The 19,824-nt window shown below is 40.7% G+C and overlaps 1 protein-coding gene across 2 annotated transcripts; it reads left to right on the forward strand.

Annotated features, from left to right (window-relative positions):
- Positions 1-2,118: 2,118 nt before the first annotated feature.
- Positions 2,119-19,585, forward strand: LOC140937445 (acid phosphatase type 7-like). Of its 2 annotated transcripts, none has more exons than XM_073387011.1 (12): positions 2,119-2,448; positions 3,301-3,411; positions 4,906-5,002; positions 10,383-10,428; positions 12,771-12,837; positions 13,976-14,064; positions 14,715-14,787; positions 15,364-15,411; positions 16,057-16,107; positions 16,437-16,548; positions 17,384-17,543; positions 18,872-19,585. In XM_073387011.1, exons 1-12 carry the CDS (start codon positions 2,179-2,181, stop codon positions 19,065-19,067), a joined length of 1,320 nt encoding a protein of 439 aa, XP_073243112.1. In that variant the 5' UTR covers positions 2,119-2,178; the 3' UTR covers positions 19,068-19,585. The 2 variants fall into 2 exon arrangements, with proteins under 2 accessions (XP_073243112.1, XP_073243113.1); XM_073387012.1 differs by lacking the exon at positions 17,384-17,543 and adding an exon at positions 18,355-18,514.
- Positions 19,586-19,824: the final 239 nt, after the last annotated feature.

A 19,824-nucleotide genomic window follows, 5' to 3' on the forward strand; every position in this document is an offset into this window, starting at 1 on the left:
TGTTTTGTTCTGCGTCATTTCGTGAAGGACGCGTGGCTCTCAGCGTGGGTCATCCACGCGGAACACATTCGCGCTATGTGATTGGCTGTTGTCTAATCCCCTTTGAGATCTGTGGTGTTAAAAATAACTCGAGACGAATTACCTATGGAATAGGGTGTATATGGGGGATGCCCTCTCTGTCCCCTTTATAGTCTCTTGATTTTGTATCAATGCCAGGGACACAAACTTCACATTGTACCTGCTGAAGCTATATTGCGTCATTCATAAATTTAATGCCTAGCTAACTAAGGCTTTGTTGCCGGCACGAGAACCATATTGGATCAGGTTCGTAGCCAATCGCTATTTATGTATTTTGGGGCTGAGAGAAGATTGGGGTTAGGTTGAGGCGCGCGGGGTCTCATGGGAAGGTACCTCAACCTAACCCTAACCTTCTCTCACTCCAAAAACACATAAATAGCGACTGCATACGAGTCTGATACCGGATAGGGCTTCTGTTTACACATAAGAACGGTAATATCGGCGCGATTTCTGTAACGGAGCCAAGCTGCGGCTCGCCTGTCTCTAAAGTAGAGAGTCACATACCGAATAGGTGTTCATACTGTACAGGAAAGCACTTCGTGTCGCCCCGAAAACTCCGGTATAGTTTACCGTGAACTTAGCTTAAGTAAACTGTGGTTGTTTACCCGGTATTTACAAGAGGTTTTAGGAAAATCCGGTTGGGAAGTAAATGAGACATGACAGTTTCGAGCCGTTCCAGCGGAAAATTTCCGGGAACGACGGAACATCTGAAAAAGTAGTCTTGGAAATTTGTTTTCCATTTCTTCAAAGCCATCTTTTATACCAGTTTCAGTCCTTCGCAGCCCTTTCTGTAAATGGAACTGATTTGTAAATGATGAACGCGATTCCAGGACAAAATTTACCAGTCCTGAATTTTCCTTACAGTTTACCCAAACCGTGAACCGCCGATTGAGCTCGACTGGTATGGTATAAAACAAGCTGTGTGTCGGTGAATTTCCACTCAGATGTACCTGCGAGCACTGGAAATTCAAGAGAGTTCTTGTTATGCATATAAATGTGTGTTATTGACCAAGTGGAGGTCAAGATGGCTGGATATTGGCTAAGGCTCATTTTTGCAAAACGCAAGAACGGATCGACGAGGCCAGTATTCAGCCATCTTGACTGGACAAGCTTGGTCAATAAAGGTCTTATAAGAATGGCCAAAAAGAGAACTTTTTCTTGCGGGACCAACGCGGGAAACCCCGAGCCCATCTTGCCCGGCTCAGGTAGTCAATCAGAAAGCAAGAATCGCTTCACCTTGCCCGCTCGCGAATTCACTCATACAACAAAAATAAAATACAATATTGTAATCTTTAACTTGATTAAAGTTAAAGTTAAAAGTCAGCTCTTCATGAATAAATAAAACATGATGAAACGCCATAGATGAATGCTGCCAAAATAAAAACGTTGAGTCCTGGTTCAACCTCAGGTCAAAATTTAGACAATAGACATTCTTATAAAAGAAAAAGCGTACCAAGGTAACTCTAAAGAAATCTGCTAAAACATCCATGAGGGAAGGCCAAATGCCGTCCCCCTCCCTCACCCCCACTGGAAGTGAGGTCTCGCGGACACAATGAATAAACATAAAAGCACAAATTATTTATTCACTTCGTTTGTTTTGTGTCAGTGCATTCAGGCATTTCCCGAATTTCAACATGAAGAGAGAAGACTAAGTTTTAACAAAAAATATTACTTCAGTCTCGCGGCCCAAGGTACGTGTAAGCGAAAGGCCTGAAACGCATTTTACTTTTCTAAATGAAGGAATCTTATTTCAGTCGTTCACTCAGTTGTTGTTGTGTTTTTATCAGCAAGGCAGAATACTTTACCTTACGTTATGATAATTGGGCTGATTCCAACCGCTCTTTCACTTTCTCAGTCGTTTGTTTAGATAACGCACCAAAGAAAAATGTTTCTCTGCAAAAAAACCGAAATTAAAAGATACAGAGGTTTCATTATGGCAGCCTATGTATGGCTCTTGCTAAATTGAAGAGACACCCTGTAGGTCATATTTCCCAGCGTTGTCGTATGTGGATCACGTGAGGTTTAAAGGTCTACTGGATTTTTTTATTTATACCTCTCTCGTGACATTCCTCGTTCGCTGTTCCAGCAGAGGTACTAGCAATGGCTTCGTCTGCGCTTATTTTAATAGTTCATCTCGTTGTTTTCATTACTTGTGGAGCAACACATGACAACAAACCAGAGCAGATTCACATTGCCTTCACGGGGATTGCTAGCGAGCGAAATGTGAACTATGTGACACCTTCGCCAGATGAAAATCCCGAGACTGTGGTGATGTATGGTACGCGCTCGGACAAGTTAGAAAAGAAAGCAGTCGGAGATTCTTTCGTATTTAAAGGTCCAGGGCATAGATTCAGAATTCACAATGTGAAGGTATGAAAAAAATTACTGAATTCAACAAAATTGAATCGACTGCTTGTTTTAATTTACATGGCAATTATGTAATCGTATGCTTCTTTATTCAGCCGACAGTACTTCCAAAAATGGTTCTGGTGTTACTACTACTTTAAAATTGATTTTAAACACCTGCTTAATAAAACGCTTGATATTGCTGATAACTATTCACAGTGAAGAAGATTTGAAACTGATAACCTACATCAAACAAAATTTCTTTCAGTTTCGACTTTAGGGTTAAAGAGAACTTCCGGCCAACTTCAGCTGGCCTTTTGGCCCCATTTCCTATTTCAATAATTTCCCTAACAATCAGTCCATTTTGAAAAACAAGTCACCTGGAGTGGAGCAACAAGGACCAACAACAATGCCTACCAACTCTTAAGTGCTTTGGCATGCTATAGCCTGTGAGCAAGCTCTCCGGGGCGCCTTGGGGACGGTGCATGAGGGGAGGGAGAGCTCCCCGGAGAGCCCTGGCGCCAAGGGAAGTGAGCACAAAAAAACAGTGGGGGGGGGGGCGCGCCACTCTTCTATCTGAACGCCTGGAAAAGGCTACTGAAGAGCTTGCTAGCAGACTATCGGGACGGCATGCTTGCAAATGCACCAAAACCCGGAACAACGGAACACAACTCCAGAGCGCTCCGGAAAATCCCCGAGAAACCTGGTAATGCAGGGGTTATCTAGAAATTCTAATTTCGTTTTTACTCCGCTGACTTGATTAACTTTCTGTTTTAACCATTATGATAATATAAGGTAATCATATCTCTACACCCTAAGAAGACCGAAGTATTCTTTCATGCAATGTTTTATCGTTGTTTTGTCTACTCACAAAAGTTGACAGGTCTTGCACTTAACACGATCTATTACTACCAAGTTGGTGTGCCAGACAATGGAACGAGTGAAGTGATGTCTTTTTCGACCAAAGAGGGCAACCTAGTTTTCGCGGTGAGTTTTCAACCAATTAAACTTCTCTCTAAAAGGCATGTTCATTCCCACCATTGGAGCCCCCAGGGCTGGGAAATATGTCACGTTATCAAAGTAATCTAACAGTGTAAGCTCTCCTAACGGACACTCTCGTAATCGGACAGCTCTACTTACGTCCGCCGCCTTCACAAAATCCCGTTTTTCTCGACTCCCATACAAACTCTGTATTTTCACATTCCCGTAAGTGGCCAGCCCTAGTTACGGGCACTATTTTCGCGACCCGAGGCTGTCCGCTCACGAGAGCTTCCACTGTAATATATATAAATAACCCACAGACGTTTATATCCATCACATGAATGTCTTATGGCGCGAATTTCGTATGAACAAAAAGAAAATTTAAACTTCAAGGCGTTTTTTATAATGATGTTTGTTGGTTAATATATAGTTAGATCAACTGATCAGGAAATGCGCTCGCCCTTCTCTAGCGAACTCATCGAAGACCGGACTTGTGAGAAACGGTAGGCTGCATAGCAGGCGCCAGTTTTTTAAGGGCAAAGAAAGAAATCTCGAGGACGAGCATGTACCCCTCGCGCGGCCTGTAAAAGTTAGTAGAGAAACGGCGGAATTCTGGATAAAATATGCAGCAAAATTCTAATACAATTTAATTGCCAAGGCACTAGAAGAATAGTTTATGATAAATGAGATGCTTTATATATGATCCTGTTTCATAAACTTTACTAAAACTTATGCTAGCGACATTTGTTTTTCGGGGTGTTGTCGAGAGAAAATGGTGTCGTACAGTACCGCAAATGATCCCCGACCAGACAGCAAATGATCTCCAAAAATGGACCGTAAATGATCCCTAGAGGAAAAATCGAATGGGTTGAAAAGTAGTCAGCGCCATTTATCATCCATTCCTAAAATCCATTCCTTTATTTGCAGGTGCTATAATACAAAAGCTAACCCTTTAAGCCCCAATATCCACATACAAATTCTCCAAACTGATTTTCATACATTTCCCTTAAGAATTAGCTGAGAGAATTTGATGGCAGATCAAAGCATTTTCTCTTTAGTGATCATTTCATAAATTCTCATAGCCTAATCTCTAGACAAGGTATGAATATTGTTGGGAGAAAATTGATGTTGGTCACCATTGGGACTTAAAGGGTTAATTCAAAACCTAAAGCATGTGCTCAAGTCGTATCAATTGCGGCCCAGTTTGGGGATCATTTGCGGTACTGTACAGTCTCGCACGAGACTGGATCAGTGTAAGTTGACGAATTGCACTATGGGTAGGGCTGAGGGACAAATTTGAACCCAGTTTCCCTCGCAGAGTCTGGGACAGCGTCTTTAAATAGCCCCGTGGGGCGCCCCGTGGTGCAATTCCTACCTAGCCTTGGGTGTAAGCTTAAAATGGCCAGTAGGGTCTCGTTATAAGGGGGTTTTACCGTAAGCGTGTGCAGATAATGTTTATTCCAATATTGCTGTTCCATTAATTCCCTTTTTTACTTGTAGGTGTACGGTGATATGGGCTACACCAACTCTGTAAGTCTTAATCGCCTCATAACCGAAGTAAAAGGCTCGGGATATGATGCTGTACTTCACGTTGGAGGTATTTGAATACTAGTCTGTCTACATATTCTAGCCTGAATTGATCTACCCAGGATGCCACAGCTTTTACCGTCGTTGATATACCTCTCCAACCATACTGGCGTAAAAACTTCAGTCATTCAAAGTTTGGTAGATGCGCAGTAACAGGGCTGTGTTCCATTAAGTGACTGATCAGCCCGCGAACAGCGGGCGAGTACTCAGGCCACTTTCGGCATGACTACCTAATTAAATATGCATATTTTATAAAATGCTATTTTAACCGGTTTTGCTTCCATCAGTGATCCTGAAAAGTGAACTACAAATGTGGCTCAATAAAACAAACACGTAAAACTTGATTTCAAATAACACGTGACATTGTTTCGTCAATGACGTCACACAATACGTTTTCCTAAACAGTGGAGGGTTGCAACCCTAAATTTTAAAAATTTTTACCACCAAAATGTTACATAAACAGTGTAAATCGCGTATTCGCCTTGTATGATTGGAAACGTTATTTATCCTATTAGCTATTTAATTAATTAACAAGTTACGTGACCCTTTTCCCTTTATTTACCGATTCCTATATAACGTAAACACACATGCAAGGCCAATTCTTCAGAACCTTTTTAATAACCTCTGAAATATACCTAAAAGAACTTGTTGCTAAATCATTATCCTTTCCCCATTTTCGAGTAAATATTTTGACCGTTAATTTTCAATTATTAGTCACTTGACAAAAATTTGTGCTTATAAAATGTGTCATATTGCTATGGCCATTAAGCTACATTAGTAGTCCAATTTTGAGGATCATTGATAGAAGCAAACCGTTCTAAATAGAATTTTCTCAAAATATGCATATTTAATTAGATAGTCATGCCTCAAGTGGCCTGACTACGAAACCCAGCCTTTTGTAATCTCTTGTGCGCAGAGGACAGGTTTTATCAGCCCGAATTCTTACTTTTTCTGTCAGTCAAAATTGTGACCATAGAGAAATTAAGATTCACGTTTACGCCAATTTGCACCACGTGACCAAGTTTTCCCCTTATTTTCCGTTTACTCTTTATTGCTTCCAAACAAAAATAACTAGTTTTATGCAAGTTTTAAGCATAGGAATCGTTCCGGACTGTTTTTATCTGCTTATTATTACTTCGGCGTAGCGCGAAGTAAAGGATTCGCGACGCTCAGGAATATATCAAAGTTACAATTTTTTGACAAGATTGGGCATACAAAGTTTGTAGGTTTTCGTTTTTATTCGGCTATTTGACGAAGTGAGAGCCGAATTAGTTCGAGATATCTCGAGATAACTTCGATTTCTTTGATTTATTCTTTAACCTTTTCGAGGAAGAAAGGATTATTGTTTTGGCTTCCCCGGGGTTTGAACCGCCTCACCTGTGTGACCCGTCAGGTCAGAGGAGACTCTAAGTTGAGGGATTAGCCTATTGCGCTACTGCGACCCAAGGTAGTTCGGGATATGAAAAATAGTTATGAAATTATGCACTAGTTTCGGGACAAGATTGGGCGTGCAAGTTCGCGACTTTTCGGCTTGTTTCGGCTATTTCACGAAATGAAACCGGACTACTTTGTGATATCTTGAGATCACTTCGAGTTTAGTCTTAAATTTACTCGAGGAATAAATAGAGGATATTACGTGGCCGCGCAGAGACACGAAATTTCTCTTCGAGTGTTGAAAAACATTTCACGAGATAGCCCTCCTTTCGAACTGCTTTATGATGAATTTAAAGTTAGAAAATGCTGCACAAAGACATTTTGTCTTTGTTGAGTGTTACGTAGTAAAATTGCTTTCATGCGTTGTGTGACTTTCTCGAACGTTCTCTACTTTTTTGGATTATTCATGAATAATAATTAGGGCATGTTTACAGTTTTAGCATGGGTCAGCAGATTTGCATCAGTTACTGAAATCATAAAATATGTCGAAAGGCTACTACTATTCGCCCGTTTAGTATTTTCTAGAACCTTATGTCAAACGGTATACAAGTTCCAAGCGAGGTCTTTTGACGACCTAAGTTTTTTTCCCACGAGCTGGACTGCTGTGTTTAGTCAAGTGTGACGAAGGTCGATTTTCAAGTTCTGTGTTTACAGGGCGTCTGGAAAAGCGGGAATCCGGAATCCGGAATCCGGAATAGGAACGGGAATAGGAACAGGAACAGGAACAGGAACCGGAACCGGAATAGGAACCGGAATGGGAAGAGAAACCTATATAAAAGCAGGGACAACATTTACCTTAATTTAAGTTAATCTTGATTTAATTCCTATTCAGATTATATACGAAAAATAAGGGAAAAAATAGAATAGGAACCGGAATAGGAAGGGGAATATGAACAGTGTATAGAGATATGAAAAAAAAAAGATATAATCGTGATATAAATAAAAAGCCAGAGAAATAATTAAAGAAACAAGAAAACACCCTTGAAATGTTAATCTAATCAACCTTTCTTTATCTTTAGCCTATGACACATTGTGTTTTCGTGTCAAACATAATAGCGAACTTAAGCAACGAGAACGCTGACCGTCGCTTGATGGAACGCTTCTGTCTCACACAACGAATCTGAATTCTTCCTCTTACCTTCCACTGTGCGAATTAGTTGAGTCAGAGCACCGAAAGAGAGACGACGACGACAACGTTCTGCTTGCTTATTAAGGTCCCTATTACACGCGGTTGAGGTAGATGAAGTACTGGCTGGGATGGGTTTGGGCGGGGGGGGGAGGGGGAGGAGGTATGTGTTAATACCCTTTTTAAGCTGTGGACTATCTATCTCTGGTTAACTTCCCAATTTAGCACCGTACAATATATCTATGGAGCAAACCTGAGGTGTATGGCAGCCCAATAAACGTCTCCGATGGGTGTCTCGTATACACATGGTATGACAAATAATATTAACATGTGATAACCACCTTCCTGTGAGAGACAAAAGGAATCTTAAGATCTGACGACGGCAACGCCAGCGAAAACGCCACTAAGAAATTGACTTCGGGTCTTAATTCAAACTATTTCTCATTAATTCCAAATTGCCCAGTCTTTTAAAGGTTGGGAAATGAAGCTGGAGACCGCGTCCGAGCTCAGAAAGACACAATAAAATTTATTGCCTGCCGTTCACGTTCTCAAGAGAACTTAAGATTTGATCATTTACATCGTAGTTGTGCATACGCGGTGAAGAAATTGACAGAAAGCGCGATGCACTCGCAAAGCTGTTGCTTTACTTATTTAACTTGTGGCTTTTTCTACCTTCTCGCTGCCGTATTATAAAGAGATTCGGGAGGGGAGCATGATACCAGAGTACTGTTCTTATTTTTTGTATAAATTGAATTCGAATTAAAATAATTTAAAGTAAATGATATCCCTGTTCTTGTATCGGTTCCCCTTCACATTGCTGTTCCTCTTCCGATGCTCTTTCCGGTTCCGGTTCCTGTTCCCATTCCCGTTCCTATTCCGGATTCCGGTTTCCGGCTTTTCCAGACGCCCTTTACAAGTTGGCGGAAGCCGTAAGATATCTGAAGTTCAAGTGAGAGTTTGTTATTATTGGTAGAGGCTGTTTAGTTGTACTTAAGTTCAAGTCAAGTTTGTGTTGGCGGATGCTGTGTTTTAAAGCTCTGAAAAGGCTATGTTCCTTTGGTATTAAACTTCCTTGTGTTAATCCGACATTCCTGCGTGCTGATAGTCAGTGAATAATTATCCTCAAAACATTCGAACTCGTAACAGCCAATTCCATGCTCATCGTAATTGACTCCTTGCCCATACCTTACATATCTTTAATCAGTACATGAGACTGCTATGCTGTTTTTGAAGCCTGATGTGACTAAGAAAAATAGAGAATTCTTTTTTCACTGTTTGTTTTGTTAGATTTGTTATTCACCGCCAGTAACCTCATATTTGACTTAGGTCTAAACGTTTAGACCCAAGTCAAATTTAGAAGGATTTGTATGGAGTCATCGGAGCATAACTGGGCTAATATCTTAGAGAATATTTGTCCCGAAATGCTAGTTTTTGGCAAGTAGGCCTCTTGGATGTTGCTCTTTTCAGAATATCCTGACAAATCCCATAACTTCACAAATTAACACCTTACTCTTACCATATTTCATTTCTTACTATTCCTCCGCATTTACAATTAATCAGTTCCACAATCACGACGCCGAAGTGTACGCTCCGTAGCGTCTTGTTCTAAGAAATTCCCAACTTGAGTCTGACGTTTGCCGTTTTGCGGTAAACGTGAATCTTAATCTCTCTCATGTCCTTTTCCATACCGCTATTTGCGCCAAATTCGCTTTTAGTTATTAGGTAGAATTCTTTGTGATCGTTAGAAGAAGACTGACAAAGGCTTTGGTGTGATGTTAGTAGTCTGAAGTGTCAGAGAGGCTCTCTTGCCTGGCCGCCCGGCCGCACGACTTCCGTGCTAACTGTGCTAGACCAACTCTTTCACCTTTCTATTAGCTAAAGCAAACTGGTCCGTTTACACAGGTGATCTTAAATGCGATTTCACTGAATCCATCAGCAAAAGTTCTATGGTGATTAATGGCAGCTAAATTACCTTTGTTTCGACGAAACCTGCTCGGAATTTTACAATTTATCGGCGATTTTCTGTACTAGAGTCACTTAAACGGCCACTTACCCCTACACCCAAGGCTATTTCAATCCCGGAGGGGGAGTACTTCCTTATAAGAGGCTAATGGGGATGTGCCGCTGGATGGGGTCGCATTTTCAAGACTGGACTGACTATAATGGGGTCGCAAATTTTCGGATTTTTTGGGGTCAGACAGTTCTTCATATTTACGGTTAGCAAACGTACCAGAATGTTTGTACTGGAGATGAAAAGTAAAGTGTTCTTCATTTAATCTAAAAATGGGTCAATTCACAAAAATAGAAAGTGACTCAGCTGGGAGCGCGAAAATTCCATATTTGCCCAAAAGTGACTAAGATGGGGTACATAATTGCCCACAGAATAAACTACATTGGGGTAGGGGCTCTGAGAGGCCAGCGGCACATACTCAGCAAACATTAACCCAAGTACCCCCCCCCCCCCCCTGGATTTCAATTAACTTTGTTGGAGCAAGAAAAGCTTACGCGACGAGACCACAAAACAATATGGGCAATTTTCAGAAAAAGGAAAAATTACCCAAACCGGCAACAAAGCGAAGCTTTTCTTTTTAAACTTATGTGACCTTTTACAGCATTTTATGACACTGATAACCTCGAAACTGAGACAAGATTTGAAGGATTTACAGTTACCTAGATAACTTTACGGCGGTACTGTCGCGTAGGCTTGTGGCCTAAAATCCGCCAGCCAGCGTTGCTTGAAATTGCTGTATACGCCCCTGGATACCGATATTTTTTTTATACTGGCATATAGCGTAAACTATAATTTAAGACCATTTCTCAATACATTTAGACATGGCTTATAACATGTATGAAGATGATGGCGAAACTGGAGATGAGTAAGTGTACTACACCATTCTAAAGTGCGTTTGGTAGTTAAGAAAAATGTCACCTTAATTTCCTTGGTAAATATCTGTTTTTCGAAGAGTCTCAGTTGACATGTTCATTCAAACATGTCCTTTTGTGCATTCCCAAGCAATCTTAATCTGATTTTTGTATTTTTACACGATCACCATGGAAGATGAAAAGTAAATGGTATTAAAATTCAAAACAACCATCGCGGTGACTGCAGGAACTGAACAACTCTTAAACGATGAGGGAGATTGTCGCGATAACGGATCGCTGCTAAGAGAAACTTCTGTTCTACCTTTGCATAAGACATAAGACATCAGAAGTCTGACATCTCACATCAAACATCATACATCTGACACCAGACATCAAACATCCGACATCAAACATCAGAAATCAGACATCTGACGTCAGACGACTGACATCTGACATTAGAGGTCTGACAACAACACATCAAACGTCTGACATTAGAAATCTGACATCAGACATCAGATATCAGAATCAGACATCTGACATCAGACTTTGGACATCGGAAATCAGACACCAGATATCAGACATCATAAATCAGACACCAGATATCAGACATCAGAAATCTGACATCGGACATCAGATATCTGACATCAGACGTCTGACTTCTTACATCTGAAATCAGACTCTGGACATCGGACATCTGACATCAGACTTGGGACATCAGACATCGGACATTAGACGTCTGATATCAGACATCAGAAATCTGACATTGGACATCAGACATCAGACGAGTGACAATAGACATCAGACGTCGGACATCCGACATCTGACATCAGAAATGCAACATCAGACATCACACGTCTGACATCATTAGACATCAGATGTCTGGCAGACATCAGACATCAGACAAAAGACATCGGACATCAGCCATCAGGCATCAGACGTCTGACATCAAACATTAGACGTCTTACATCTGACTTCGGACATCTGACATTATGCTACTCCGATCAGTTAGTGTCACAGTTTCTAGATTGGACTGACACAAATGGCATACCTTGTAACCCAAGTAAATGTAAAGAGTTGACGATCAAAAAGAGAGGCAACCGCGATCTCTTTTCACCTATTGGGATGATACCAAGCTGTAAAGAAGTAGAGATTTTAGGGGTCACCTTCCACTGCGACATTAAAATTTCAGTGCACGCGAAGAATTTACTTAGTAGAGCGAACAAATCCTTATATGTCCTTAGAACGCTGGGAAAAGGGGGGTACAATCAGTCAGAAATAGACCTTCTCTTTAATACAATAGTTGTACCTAATATTAATGACGATCATCTGTCTACGCCGCATCCGAGTCCTATCTTACACATGTACAATATTTCTTAGACCGCTGTTTTAAAAGGAAATATACGTCTAAGCCTGTAAGTGTTTACGAATTCCTAGAAAGGAAGGACCGTAAAATTTTCCGAAAAAATTCTAATAATAAAGGACATCCACTTTTATCTATTATGCTTCGTGTTAAACCGTCCAGCTACAATCTTAGGAAAGAAAGTAACTTTAAACCTTAGATTACCACTATGCGCTTTAAAAACTCTTATAAATCGTTTAGTTTCTAAATATGCCGGAATAAGCTATGTAATATACTACATTTTTAATTCTTACTTTTTACATCTTTTACACTTTTTACTAGATACTAAATTTCTCACACTAGATGCTAAATTTCTCACACTTCGAACGTCAGACATCTGACTTTCTGATGTTCCGAAGTGTGATGTCAGATGTCCAATGTTCGAAGTCTAATGTCCAATGTACATGGACACTTTGGACGTGGAACGTCTGAGATCTGACATCAGAAAAGTGACATCTGACATCAGACGTCTGACATCTGACATAGGACATCAGAAGTCTGACATCAGACATCGGATATCGGGCATCAGTTGTTTGACATTAGTCATCAGACGTTTGACATCTGACATAAGACTTCAGACATCTCACGTCTGACATCTGATATCAGACTTAAGATGTGTGACATCTGACATCACACATCGGACATCACTCTACTGATTAATCAGCCTTCGCTGCTTACTTTCTTTTTCAAAATATCAATATATCTCTTGCCAGCCTTGAAGTGAAGTGTGTATGATACTTGCAATCCTCCCCTCATGCGGCATGTCCTTACTTCTGGTTATTTGCTTTTGATTCCCGATAAGTTGAACTGTTTTCGATTTCCCGCAGGTTCCAGTTATTGAGAGTCGACTGTAATACCTACGGTCTCTGGAAAAAGTTTAGCTATCTAAACGATCGTAGCGATCTTAACAATTCTATGAAAACCAGGCTTGCCAATACTTCTTCTTCTCTTTTTTAGGTTTATGAATGCTATTCAACCGATTGCCACCAAAGTGCCCTATATGGTTCTCCCAGGAAACCATGAGGTAACATTTAGCTATTTTGCCTAGCACTAAAGCCCTGGGAACAAAGTTGCTGCCCCGACTCGGTACACAACCGGTCGTACCCAGTCTGTTTCTCAGCGGATGGAGGTGCGATGAAAATCGTGGGGGAATGAAAGGTGTAACAATAACAATAATAATAATAATAATAATAATAATAATAATCTTTATACAGGGAACTCACTTCACAGAGTGATATTCAATGAGGCCCTGTAAAACAATAGAATAATAAATGATCTTAGATAAATAAATACGTAATATCAATAATAAGTAAAAAGTTAAGACCTAAAAACTTAACTAATATAAGCTACAGGTTAAAAATGTTAAAATGTCAGATAGATTAAAATGTTAAAAGCTATAAAATATCTAAAATATAAACCTTTTAATGTTCTGTTTAAAAAGAAGAAGAAAGTTTATTTCTTTAAAAGATGCCTCTAAAACGTTCCATTCCATAGCGCATTGATAAAAAAAGTCTCTGCTTTCTCTAATTCGTTTTAACGAGAGGAAGACGGAAATCGTTCCTTCTTCTAGTGTTATAACTATGGATGTCTGAGTTTCTCAAAATTTTAAAATTGTGACCCACAAGTCCGTGGATGTACTTAAAAGTGGTAATGTATCTATGTACAAAGCGCTCTTGAGATAAGGTAGGCCATCCGATTGTTTTGAGAGCGTCGGTAAATGAAGCATAGTTAGGCAAATCAAGGATAACTTTGGCAGCCTTATTTTTTAAGACCTTAAATCATGCATTAATGTAATATTATCTCTGTATTGGTATCAGCAAAATCCTTTGATTCACTTTCGCAATCAATGATTCGAGTCAGATTCTCAACACCGAGATACTCATGACGAGCAGGCGCAACTGAGATAAAGTAAACATTCTTTGGACTTATTAAAGAAGGAAAATAAAAACTCCGCACATTCGAAGATTTTTTCGCAGAGATTCTCGCAATAATGTGTACTTTCAATTTAATAAAATAAAAACTTATAGGGTCTTAACGCTATAGGCACTTTAAACACGAAATCATGCGAGCGCAAGTACATAAGCGCACAAAGGCGCGACACATTAGGCCCACGGTATTAAGGTTACTGACTAATATGAATGAATCTGCGATCTCCTCTGCAGTATAAAGACAACTTCACTCACTACCGTAACCGCTTTTCTAACATGGAGTTGGGTGTTGGTCAAACAAGCGGAAGTGAAACCAGTTTATGGTATGTATCTGTTGATGAGTATGTGTCTGTGAAATAATAAGCTACCTTGTGTCGTAGCAAGCTTTTCTCGGCGCCGTCCAAGTCAAGTCATTTATTTGTTCTGCAATACTAAGTTCTATCTTGAGGTTCAGTCGGTATGATGCAGGTCTCCTCCCTTGCCGCAGACCAAAAGACGAAATAGCTTAGGTCTCGGCTCCTTGTCGAATAACTGGACAAAGAGCACAACTCGAAGATTCGCGCCCTTTGATTCTCCCCAGTCTCTGGCTTAATTCGCTTCGTTAGTCGATTTTTTGCGCCCTTTTTCCTCACCATGACAACTAACGAAATGAGGAACTCACTGTTTCCTGTTTCGAAAAGTCTCAAGTTACTGAGACCAGCTCTCTGTCCACTCTTCTGTCAAAATAAAGGCGTTTTAAAAGACAGCTTAAGAATTTTTTTCATATTCGTCGAAAGCAATATCTCCGTGTTGTTTACAATTTTATGGCTTATCAGTGAACGTAATTTGTAAACCGTGGACCGCGAGAAGTGTAGTCTCATAATTTTCTCAGAGGTAGTGGAGCAAGAAAAACAGGCGACCAAGGGTGAAATGTTTCCTGATGATCGACTTCTGAGAGAAAAGAACTATAATCTTGCTTCGATTTGGTTTCCAGGTGGAGTATGGATATAGGACTGATCCATTTCGTGGGTTTTGACACCGAAGTATATTGTTATTACTCGAATAAGGTAAGAACATTCTAAACATATCGGTTAGAGCTGTTTATGTAATTGAACCCGGGAGATTTTTGCTTGTGGAATCCAGAATGCGGGAAAATTTTGCCTGTGGAATCAGGAATTACAGCTCAAGGAATTCGGAATACCAGTAACGATTGGAATCCAGAATCCAAGTTCCACTGACAAATACTAGAATCCAGTACCTGGAATCCGGAATCCACGGCGTGGAATCCAGAATCCAAGACTGTCTTGGATTCCCTTACATGGGGCGACTCCGAAATGTAATTCTCGTTTTCTTTTTTTGTTGGGAATATGCCCCTGGTTGGATTATTTGAACGCATACTCGATCATCTGTCCATTGTTCTGAGAAATGAGTGTTGTTCTGTAAAAGGGTTGAGTCCGAGAATGAAAACGAAAACTTTCGACAATTTTCAGATATATTGCTAATTAAGCACTGTTGGGGGTGCGTCATACCTGTAGTCAAAAGTTGTAACAGAAATTGTACATCCTTTAGTTGAAAAATTTCGAAACTTAATCAATCTTCAATAAAATTAGAATTTGCAGTGTCTCCTTTTTTCTCTACTTTAGGGTCAAATACAAAGACAGCTCAATTGGCTTGAGGCTGATTTAATTAAGGTACAGTCAATATTCGACAACATTATATTTATCAAACCTTCCTCTATTTTTTTTGTGCCTGTGTTTCCTCTCAATATTTTGCCTTGCTTTCAAAAAGCCATTTGCTGTCTGCATTGTCCACTGCAGACTCGTTTTCATTTACCCGGTCTACGTCTGCGCCTTCATGCCTTATAGCTGCATGTGTTTTCTGTTCCCTTAAACTGTAGCGTTGAAGGTGAATTCGACTTGGTTTATCTAGTCGCGCATGAGACCAAGCCGGTAAGGTGTTGTTACCAATTGCATCATGGGACTTTTAGGGGACGCTGATTATCACTTCTTTTCTAGCTTGGCTATTACAAAGTTACGCAGCAAACTCGGGCAAAATTTTTCCCTTAAACAGTCCCATAGTGCAATGTGACACAAGACCGCCCCAGTCTCCAGCGCATTCCTACATAAATGGCCAAAACGACATTGTACATGTAGTGTGTCCAAATCGCCTGGTACTTGAGTAGTGCTAGTGTGCTGTCAGTTTTATTTGCCTCTTACTTGCTTCTGATTCGAAAAACACATACATGCACTTGCTATTTTTTATTTCGCAGGTTGAATCCTCTTTTCCTAGTCTAGTCCAATGTCATTCTCTCGATCTATTTTGTTTCTTTTAAAAAGGCAAATCAGCAAAGGGAGAAGACACCATGGATCGTTTCTCTTGCCCACAAGGTATTCTCTATTTTTAAAATCCCCCATTGCCCCCCAAAATTTTGTCTTCAATTTCTCTTGGGACGACTATCATACTAGTAGAAATAAAAAAACAAAGGTTATTCAAAATTTAGGGCGAGCGCAAACAAGGTGTATTATGGGAGATGTGTAAATTGCAAACGATCTCATAACCCTAACAACGATTGACGACCAATCTTGTGCTCAGATTTCGCGGGTTTCTACTGAGATCCGCACGTGGTACCATCTTGAGATTCAGGGGCCCTCAGAATTTAGGTACGAGTCAGGAAATTCATCTCTGTGTGATTGTTCTCCTTGATTCTTGACTGTAGGCTTGGTTTATGGAAAAGACTAACTTCTCAGCTTTTGGTCCTCTTCTTCATAAATACGGTGTCGATTTACACTTGTGCGGCCACGCACATAACTACCAGCGGCTTTACCCAAGTAGGTGGCTCCTTTCTTTAAGGCTGTACTTATGTTTGCACGCTTAATTACAAATACCTCAGTGGTGGTTTTTTTTACTTTTTGTACTAGTAAGGGCGCATAATCTGTCTGTTTTTTATTTTGTTTGTTTGCGTTTTGCGTTTTGCGTTTAGCGTACAAGAACAATGTTTTTCGCCTGTATTTATATTAACTAACGTACATAACCCAGACCGCCTACAGGGCCAATATGAATTCACCCTATTGCCCGTCTTAATACTTGCAATCAATCAGCCAGATAAGGAGTCTAGTCGAACATTTTCTTATTACGAACCTGACCGTAACAGTGGCGGATCCACACCTTCGGATAAGGGCGGGGGGGGGGGGGGGGGGGGGAGGCGGTCATCCAGATCCCGAGATAACGGAGGGGCGGTCTCCAAAAATTTTTTTTCGGCCCCTCGGGCCTCAGTTTGGTCTAAAAATAAGGGGCCCCTCCCCTAGATCCACCAATGAGTAAGCACGGCCTCTCAAGACGAACCACAGAACATAGTTTACCACACCATTGGCGGCGTCTTTTGCCCGTCTAGATGAACTTATTTCGAGACGCACATCACCCTGATACCAAATTCGTCCCAGACGGATAATGCGCCCCTAGTACTAGTGTAATAAAGGACAGTGTCGATGACGTATTGGTTAACTTCTAGCATGTTATCCTTTATCTACCCTCCGTACGCACGGTTTGTTATAAAAGCCTTTACCCAGCGTTCGTTATACTTGATTATTTTCAGAATAGCATCTGCGCATAGAAACTGAAACTTATAATCAGAATAACAAAGTCTTTTCATTTTGTGGCAAATAGCTTACAATGGAAGCGTGGATAAGCCAACAGACAATCACGTGTATGTAAATCCCAGGTACAAGACTGATATTGTAGCAGGATCTGCGGGCTCACATGAAAAACTTTCCAACTGGACCCGCGCGCCTGATAACCTGTCGGCAAAATACATCTACGACTATGGGTAGGTTAGACGGGAGTATGGGATGCAGACCAATATCTACCTCTCAAGTAGCAAGAGAAAGGCGTTTCTTCTTGCTTCTTGACAAATAAGGAAAGTGAATTTTAATTTAGTAAACGAATGTGAAAGATATGATAATATAATCAGCATCGATGGCAAGCGTATTAAGTCACCGACAGGATTCGAACCATATAACGTTCCGAACACTTTGCGGGCGCTCCGCGATTTACTGAGCCACAGGAAGACTCGTGACTCATGAGATTCACTTTTCTTTTTTTTCGTACATTCCGTTTTTGAACATCTTGGTTGTTTGTTTTTCATAGTGGCAGGTGTCACTGGAAAGTGGACAATTTCCTAAAGTTTTCTCTTTAAAAAAATTCAGGTTGATTAAGTTTAGCTGTTTGTTCTCTCTTTCGAGGGGCACCGACTGTATTTTCAAAGGTACCTTTGTAGGTAACTTGTCCGTTGACCCTTCATATTTCTCCAAAATAACCATTGACGTAACTTTAATTAGATTACAAAGGGAGTGGGGGAGACGACTACTACCAGTCGTTACAAGTGTTACCGGAAGTGACTTGTCGCAGTTTGTAGATGTATTTTGCCAGTTATCAGGTTCATAAACCTGACTCGTCCCCAGTCGTCCCTCATTATTAGTATCTGGCTAGGAAGACTAGAGCAAGCGCTTCCCTAGTAAATAATTAATGAGTAGAGACAATTTGGAGACGACTGGGGATGAGTCAGTTCATAAACCACGCAAATCGCTTTCGATCAATCTTTGGTGATGATATTTCTGACATTGTAAAATTGATTCCAGCTTACGGTGGTAGAGTGGACGACAATCATACTGACAAAAATGTGTATGTTAACCCCGTTTATTTGACGACTATTGTGGCTGGATCCGCGGGCTCAAAAGAAAAACTTTCCAGCGGAAAAGCGCCTCACAAAACACGGGCAAAATACATCCAAGACTACGGGTGAGTGGACCTCGCTCCCATTCTACTAGATGTAAAGCCCGAAATGTTATCCAGGAATCTATGCGTCAATAATTGACAAAGAAGCAAAAAGGGCGGTACGTTTTTATCGTAGCCAAAAAAAGAGGGAGGGGCAAGTAGGTGACTTCAAAAACGTTCTCGACGTGATCACTCCTTTTTGTTCTCATGTGCGATCTATTTGCTTTGCTGTTCATTAAAGTATTTTACCTAGAAAGACTAAACGTTTCCGCGTATTTAATTTTAACCCTGGACTAATGGCCAATTTGAGTTTTTTGTTCATGCAAAATTTCTGATGTGTAATATGATTAGGTCATGTTTTTCACAATTTCCCCTCTACAGCTATGGTCATCTTCAGGCCATAAACAGGACCCATTTGTACTGGAGCTGGGAGAACACACATGACAATGTGCGAACAGTTTTCCAAGACTACCTGTGGATCATACAAGAGAAGCATGGCATGAGAATGTTCCCTGAAGAGCCTCCGGCCCCAGTAACAACCGATACCGCGGAAAAGATTCAAGTAGTTGAAGTTTAAAAAAGATTTTTACACAACTAAACAGATCATTAAATCCTCTAAAAGTGTTAATTGGTCAGTCTAAGTAGACATGATTTATTAGAGTGCTGCCAGAATAGCTCGCGTACAGCGTGAAATCATATATAAACTCCTTCTTTCCAGCACTGCGTCGTCTTCATAAGGACATCTGGAGATTAGTCTTCCACAACCTCGATCCCAAGGCCTTTCCTGGAAACGAGGTTGTAGTCTCTCACGCAGCCGTTTACCTGCGAGCAAGCTCTCCATTTGGGGGAGTCGCGAGAAGTCAATCGCTCCGTGTCACGCAACGCTGCTCTTGGGGAGGAGCTTTGCGTGACAAGACAAGAGCGGCTGCGTGAAAAACTAGCTGGAGATGAGCTTGCTGAAGAGTAGCATGACAAAAATAATCCATTTTTAGGTTGCGATTAATTTATTTAATGTTTTAGAAGTAAATGTAGTTAGAATGTATGAAGGAAAACCACAAATAATAAATTGTCACGCCAATCTTTATTAATTTGCAACTTAGTAGTCTAGGGATTGTCATTTATCAGTACTAACACAACGTAACAAACATGGACACCTGTAACTCAATCTATTCTTCCTCGCCCCATCCTTGCCTGGAACCAGGCTCCGCAGTGGGGAAAAATGGCAAAAAACGGGGTCTAATAAGAAAAATATCGGCAGGCGAAGGGAGTCGAGCGGTGACTACCTCTCAGCTTGCTTCGCTCGCCGATTTTTCTCCTTTTACTTTTCATGCGGA

Source organism: Porites lutea, chromosome 5 (assembly GCF_958299795.1).
Source record: "Porites lutea chromosome 5, jaPorLute2.1, whole genome shotgun sequence".
Classification (NCBI taxonomy): Eukaryota; Metazoa; Cnidaria; class Anthozoa; order Scleractinia; family Poritidae; genus Porites; species Porites lutea.